At 41.2% G+C, this 7,422-nt stretch overlaps 1 protein-coding gene across 1 annotated transcript in view; it reads right to left on the bottom strand.

The window, feature by feature from the left end:
* The window catches only part of NDUFA12 (NADH:ubiquinone oxidoreductase subunit A12), a 45,288-nt gene extending 38,705 nt beyond the window's left edge, over positions 1 to 6,583 (bottom strand). Inside the window, exons 1-2 of the mRNA XM_061639555.1 lie at positions 6,426 to 6,583; positions 4,135 to 4,217 (exon numbers count right to left, since the gene is read on the bottom strand). Coding sequence (XP_061495539.1) covers positions 4,135 to 4,217; positions 6,426 to 6,514 — 172 coding nt within the window. The 5' untranslated portion in view covers positions 6,515 to 6,583. The remainder of the gene's footprint in view (positions 1 to 4,134; positions 4,218 to 6,425) is intronic.
* Between the last annotated feature and the right edge of the window lie 839 nt (positions 6,584 to 7,422).

Below are 7,422 nucleotides of genomic sequence, written 5' to 3'. Positions count from 1 at the left end.
AGGTATTAGAAGAAGTGGATTCCAGGAGATCATTTTTTATTTTAATAATGGGTGAGGAATTTAACATATTATGTATCTCAATGCTAAGCTTAGGTAACCATTTAACCCTGATTGAACGGAATTCTATATCATTATTGGTGAATGTTCTATAAGATAAATGGAGATCCTTTAGGTCAAAATTAATTTCTATTATCACAGGTAAATGGTCACTTTCTGGTCGGTGTTCGATATGAAATTTATTTATCAGTGAAAAAAGATCTATTGAAACAAATACCAAATCAATGAGGGATGATCCCTTTGTCGCATGGTAAGTAAATCCCCCTGGGATGTCACCGGGGGTTCGCCCATTCAGCAAAATCAGATTTGCTTCATTGCACATCTTTATCAATGAAAGTCCAGTATAGTTTGTTCCACTGTCTGTGGAACAGCGAGCAGGAATATTTAAAATCTCCGGTGGCAATAAGGATAGTTGGTGATATTTTTGGTATAAAGTCTTATCTGAAGGGCCAATTCGGGCGTTGAAATCGCCTTGTAAGATCAAATATTTTTCTGGGTTCTCCATCATCAATTTCGAAATAAAAATCTCCAGCTGGGCAATTCTTTCGTTAGTTATATTGTTATTTCAAACAGGTGGTAAGTATATATTAATGAGTATCACTGAGAATTTCATAAAATCAGGGTAAGAGCGATAGCAAGATCTTGTAACTTCCCAGAGATTGTGGTCTTAACCTTCAAAGAATTAGATATAAATGTGCAGATCCTGCCTTTGGGTCTGCCTCCCTTTTCACTAGGTGTTGCATGTAAGAAGGAGGAGAGAAAGCCTTCCAATGTCGGTTCATTTGTAATCCAGGTTTCTTGCAAAGTTATTATGTCATAGGAAGCCAGAAAGATTTTCGTATCTTGATTGATGGAATGAATTACTGTTCCAACCAGCAATATTCCATGATATTATTTTTAATGGCTTCAATTCGGGGTTTAATTTTAGTCAGTTCATATTGGGACGTGTAGATTTCTGTTTCTGTGTGATTGTTACATTCTGTTCAATCTGTCTAATTGTAGGAGGGTCTGAATCAGTTTTGTTATCCTTTGAAGATCGATAGGGTAAAGAAAGAGGGGTAAGCAGTGAAGAGGTATTTGAGAGGTTAGCATCTGATAATTGTACCAAATTGTAGTCCAGATAGGGATTTAATCTATCCCCTGAGTTAAGTTTAGCTGGAGATTCCTGGACGTCAAGTAGAGTAGATGGTTTTCTACTATTTTCTAAAGTCTGTATTAACTTTTTCAATCTGATAATGGTCTCCGTCTGTTGCTCCGAAGTAAAGTCTGGATATAAATCTTGAAGAAGTTTTTCTTCCGGGAGAGTATTCAGTGTGCTACCTGTACTAAATAAACGGCAATCAGTTGGCTCTGTACTGGAAGAATTTCCACTCTTTCTTCTCTCATTCACCAGTGGTAGGTTCAATTGAGTTCGTAAGTTCAAATGGGTGGATGAGGAATTCAGAAGACTTTGTGGTAAGGCATGATTTTCAAAATACCTTAAAAGTCCTAAAAGATGGTATTCAAATTTCTCTTTGTTGTTATATAAGAGCTTTGTAATTCTAGGGTCCTGAAAAGTAACAATTGCTTTAGCCGAGGTGTAGTTATGGAAATAATAGTGCACTGCTGTAATTGCATTTATATCAATGAGATTAGGAGCCATGCTCTGAATTACTTCCCATAGATGAATTCTACGTTGGGTTTGTGAAAGAAATCCTTTGGGTTTGGGATAGTTTATAAAAACTAATTTACTTGGGTTTAAAACCAAATTCCAATGCCTTTGTTGTGACTGTGTCGGTGTCTTCCCCTTGTTATCATTATGGTATAGATGTTCTTGACTAGATGTGTTATAGTTCGGTTTTTCTTCTTTTTGCATTAAAATCTCTTGAGGTAGGTTTTGCCTCAATGTGTCAGTATTAGTATCATGAGTGGGCTCTATCATCGGAAGGGTTGCAGGTTTCTTGTTCGGCTTTGATCTCTTTTTCTTCTTTGTCTTTTTTTTTAATCGTCGTGAGGAGTCCAGTATATTATATAACTTCCTAAAATTCGTATGTGATTTCCTGGGAATTTTAAGGTTTTTCATATTTTTGCTCTTTTTAGTTTGCTGATCAGATCTTGCTTTCTTAGAGATCTTATTCTTGGCATTTGACCTCCTTTTCTTAACCTTGGTTTGAGAAGCTTGGGATCTATATATCTTGTTAGTTTTAGGATAGTTTGTCTGTAGGTCTATTTTGGTAGTAAGCTCTGTTAATGTTGTTATTAAAGAACTTAGTTCAGCAACATACATTACTATTTGAGATAAGTATTGAATCACCAATGCAGACCATTCTGTTGTTGGTGGATTATTCTTGAGCTGGTGATAGTTTTCATGACTAGAAATGCTTTTAGCCAAATTGTGTGATTCGTCAACTTTTCCTTGGTCTTTGTATAAAGCATCTATATAGTCTATAAACTCACAAACACTAAGATCCAGGTGTTCAAAGGAGTTCCTTATTAATAAAGAAGGCACTGTTGGTAATAATGTTTCTGTACTTCTAGGAGTTGAAGATTCTATTAATGGTTCTCTGTAGCTATAGCGCGCGATCAGCTGTAGCACGGGGAGTTTGCACACTACAGCTGATTGCCGTCAGTTGGAGCACGGCAGCTGGAGCTCCCCGCGCTACAGCTGGGTAAGGTCCCACTCTCTGGCGGCTTTCACCTTTCAGCGGGGGCCTGGAATGGAACCTGCAGTATGAGTGGGGCCCTACGGTATATCCCAATTCCAAAGAAAGGAGATCCCAGGGAATGCAGTAATTATTTAACTATTGCCTTAATATCCCATGCAAGTAAAGTAATGCTCAAGATTCTACAACAAAGGCTCTTGCCATATATAGAGGAAGAAATGCCAGACGTCCAAGCTGGATTTAGAAAGGGAAGAGGCACCAGAGATCATATCACAAACATACGTTGGATAATGGAATGGACCAAGGAATTTCAGAAGAAAATCACCCTGTGCTTTATTGATTACAGCAAAGGACTGTGGAGATCATGAAAAACTATGGAATGCTTTAAAAGAAATGGGGGTGCCACAGCATCTGATTGTCCTGATGCACAACCTATACTCTGGACAAGAGGCTACTGTGAGGACAGAATATGGAGAAACCGACTGGTTCCCCATCGGAAAGGGTGTGAGACAGGGGTGTATTTTATCACACTATTTGTTTAATCTGTACGCAGAATATATACGGAAAGTGGGATTGGACCAAGATGAAGAAGGTGTGAAAATTGGAGGGAGAAATATCAATAATTTAAGATATGCAAATGATACCATACTACTAACAGAAACCAGTAGTGATTTGAAACAAATGCTGATGAAAGTTAAAGAGAAAAGCACAAAAGCAGGACTACAGCTGAACGTCAAAAAGACAAAAGTAATGACAACAGAAGATTTATGTAACTTTACAGTTGACAATGAGGACACTGAACTTGTGAAGGATTATCAATACCATGGCACAGTCATTAACCAGAGACAATAGGAAAAAGATCAGAAGAAGGCTAGGAATGGAGAGGGCAGCTGTGAGAGAACTAGAAAAGGTCCTCAAATGCAAAGATGTGTCATTGAACACTAAAGTCAGGATCATTCAAACCATGGTATTCCCGATCTCTATGTATGGATGTGAAAGTTGGACAACGAAAAAAGCGGATAAGAAAAAAATCAACTCATTTGAAATGTGGTGTAGGGGGAGAGCTTTGAGCATACCATGGACCACAAAAAGACAAATAATTGGGTGTTAGAACAAATTAAACCAGGACTGTCACTAGAAGCTAAAATGATGAAACTGAGGTTATCATACTTTGGACACATCATGAGAAGACATGATTCACTATAATGCTGGGAAAAACAGAAGGAGCAGAAAAAGAGGAAGGCCAAACAAGAGATGGATTGATTCCATAAAGGAAGCCACAGACCTGAACTTACAAGATCTGAACAGGGTGGTTCATGACAGATGCTGTTGGAGGTCATTGATTCATATGGTCGCCATGAGTCGTAATCGACTTGAAGGCACATCACAAAACTTCAGAAGATTATGTTCAAATTATTCAGGTATACATACTCACCAAAAAAGTATCTTTTATCTTCATAGTATTTGTTTCCATATTTATCAACACCTACTAGTGTACCAGTCTTCAGATCGTTGACCCTGCAAGTTTTCAAAAACAAAAGTTGTAACATTCCCCAATGCTGAATAAATTTTAATTTGGGGTGGTGCTGTTGCTCAGTGGTAGAGCACTTACTTTGCATGCAGGAGATCATAGGTTCAATCACTAGCATCCCTAAGTAGAGTTGGGAAAGTCCCCTGCCTGAAGCCCTAGATAGCCACTACTTGTTAAGAGGACACAACACTGAGGTAGATGCAGCAATAATCTGACTTGGTACAGCTCAGCTTTATACACTCCTTTTAAATGTTAGTGATCCTACCAGGGTGAGCCAATTGACCAAAAGCTCTCTCAGCAGGAACTCCCAATCAACCAACAGAAAAGATAGCTTTATTGCATCTAATGATCCTGAACTCCTTCTTGAACAATTGTAAATGGTGACAAAGTTGTGTAGAGCACATAATTGGAAGTCTCTGAAGCAGGGGTAGCCAATTCTGAGACCAAGTCTGGCCCTCCAACCACTTTTTGCTGACTCTGAAGACCTTACCAATTTTGGTGGTGGCAAAAAGAAAAAAGACTAAGTAGACATACTGCTGGAATGGGCAGAGAGGCGTAGTGTGTGTCATCTATCTGTGTGCAAGAGGCAGGGGCACACTCATCACTAGCATGCAGCCCCTAGAATTTCTTTAAGAGTGAAAGTGAATGAATAAAATGTGGGCGACTAGAGCTGTGTCCACGCATTTGCCTGAGCACACAATAAATAAAACCAGGGATGGGGGCATGTACATACACGCAAACCCAACTCCTAATGTCCCCAGGTTGCTTTTCAGATCTTTTCATGAAGTTCTAAAGAGGGTTTTATGTTTGTGTAATTGAATTTGCTCTCCCCATGATTAGAAACCCAAGGGAAGAATTTCTAAGTGACCTATCAAAGATGATTAAAACCCCTTTTTAGACTTTATTGATATACGTTAAAAGAGCTGAAGAATGGCCAATTTTCATGGTGGGGGCTTGTTTTCACACAAACAGATTGCTTATCACGTTTTCAGGCAATTGCCTGAACACAGTTTAGGACTACATTACAATTTCCAGAAGGAAAGCAATATTAGTCTGTTGCAGCAAAAACATCAAAGAGTTTTGTGGAACCTTAAAGACTAACACATTTATTGTGGCATAAGCCTCCAAGGCTTGCAGTCCACTCCATAAGATGCATTTGATCACCTGTAGTTTGAGAACACAAATACCATAATTTATTTTAGTCTTTAAGATGCCATAAGACTCTTTGTAGGATATTGTACACATTTAAGAAACCTAATTAAAAAAGATATTTTTACACCATGGTTTCTATTTATTTTCTGTTGGGATCCATGCAAGCTACTGATCAAATTCCAATAAAGTGCAGGTACTTGTTCTCCTGACTATGATGCATATGCATACTGTAACTTACAACACAATTTGTGAACTTCCCCTTAGTCTATTTTAGTCTAAAGCTGTTAAGAGTCCTGTTCCCCTCACAGAACCACAATTCTCAAGAGTTTTCTGAAAAGAGAAAATGACTGTAAACTGCTATGGCAAACTGTAGCTCTGTGAGGAGAATAGGGGTCTCCTAACAACTCTCAGCACCCTTCACAAAGTTCCCAGGATTCTTTTGGGGAAGCCAGGACTGTTTAAAGTGGAATAATAGTGGAATAAATGTCTAGTGTGAATGTGGCCTTGCACTTCAAAACAGACCAGCAACATGTCTACAGAATTTACTTCCAAGGAAGCAAGTTTACAAACTGAATGCAGGCCATTCTGCACACCAATTTCGACTCCCAAATTAAAAAAGTAAAATAAAAATCAGTTGTGCTGAGTTCAAGACTTGCTTACCTCAAGTATACATGACAACCTCCCGACATGTCACTCACTGTCGATTTCCATCAGCCAAGAAAGTTGTCTCTTATCCAGCCATAACAAGGAAGCATTTATACCTCAAATCATCGAATTTACCATCTCGACAGCCCTCACTCCCCTTTCCCGAAGAAGTTACCCCGCTTCGGAAAAGGTCTCCGAGGCCAACCTTTATACCCTCAACCGAGTTTGGGCCTGTTTGTCTGTTCGTCTGGGGACGTGGACAAGGAAACTCATTTCCATCCGACCTAGAAAGCAACCTCCTCCCGATCCCATACCAAGGTGACCTCAACTGCAAACAGCCGCCACTCTCCCAGGCCGTTATCGGGAGCCAACATGGACGGGCGGGGCCATTATCTTACCTGACCAACTGCAGTAAGGCCCCGCGAATACCACCATGACCTCCGAGCTGCTGCACCGCCCTCTTCATCACCTGTAGATACTCCGCCATCTTTCTAAAGGGGCCCAGCGTCTCCTTTTTCGGTCTCAAGACGGCATCTGCGCAGCTGCGGCTAAAGGCTCCTCCCTCCTCGGCTAGAGCTGCTTTTCCAGCGGGAAGAGATGAGCGCGAGTAAAGGGAAGCTGCTGTGGAGAGCCTGGAGCCCCGCAGGTGGAAAGAATGAGAGTGACCGTTTCTCACTGAACTAATTAACAGCCCAGGTAATTAATTATCTGTCTGTTGCGTTTACTTCGAAGCTAGTCCTACTGAGTTCAGCGGGACGTACTGTCAAGTAAATGTATGTACAAATAACTCAGTGAGACCACCTTCGGAGAAAACATGCATTCGACTGGGTTGCCGACTGCCTCTGTGTGTGTGTGTTGAATCTGAACGATATAAGCGGCATTCAGTACAGCGTTCACACATTCCAGCGTGCTAACCTGACACGAATGAGTCCAAACTTCGCATATTTATTCAAATAAGAACTATTCAGAAGATTGTAACAAAATCACTGCACATTGATGCCAGTTTCAATAGATATCCTAAAAGAAGGGAAAGGATTGGAATTATGGCTGCTGCCGCCGCCCACCCCGGCCATGGTCCCCTGCCATGGTCTCCTGCCCGTCGCCTTGGAATCAGGAGGAGTTGGGGCGGCGGCGGCCGTTGCCGGAGGGGGCTCCGAGGCGGCTATGAAAGGATGGACGCAGACGAGGTGACCATCCGCGAGCAGAACTTCCACAGCCAAGTGTGGGAGTACACGGTGCATAGCCGCCTGCTACGGCGGGCCCTGTCGGGGCTGGCACCATCTCTTTCTCTCGCTTGTCCCCGTCACCTCTAACGTCTTCATTTATTATGTCGTTCACCCACTGTCCCCGCCCCGAAAATGCCCGCCGACACCGCCCTCCGTGCTGGGAGAGGGT

Source organism: Rhineura floridana, chromosome 8 (assembly GCF_030035675.1).
Source record: "Rhineura floridana isolate rRhiFlo1 chromosome 8, rRhiFlo1.hap2, whole genome shotgun sequence".
In the NCBI taxonomy this organism is placed as follows: Eukaryota; Metazoa; Chordata; class Lepidosauria; order Squamata; family Rhineuridae; genus Rhineura; species Rhineura floridana.
This window is presented reverse-complemented; position numbering and strand designations above follow the sequence as displayed.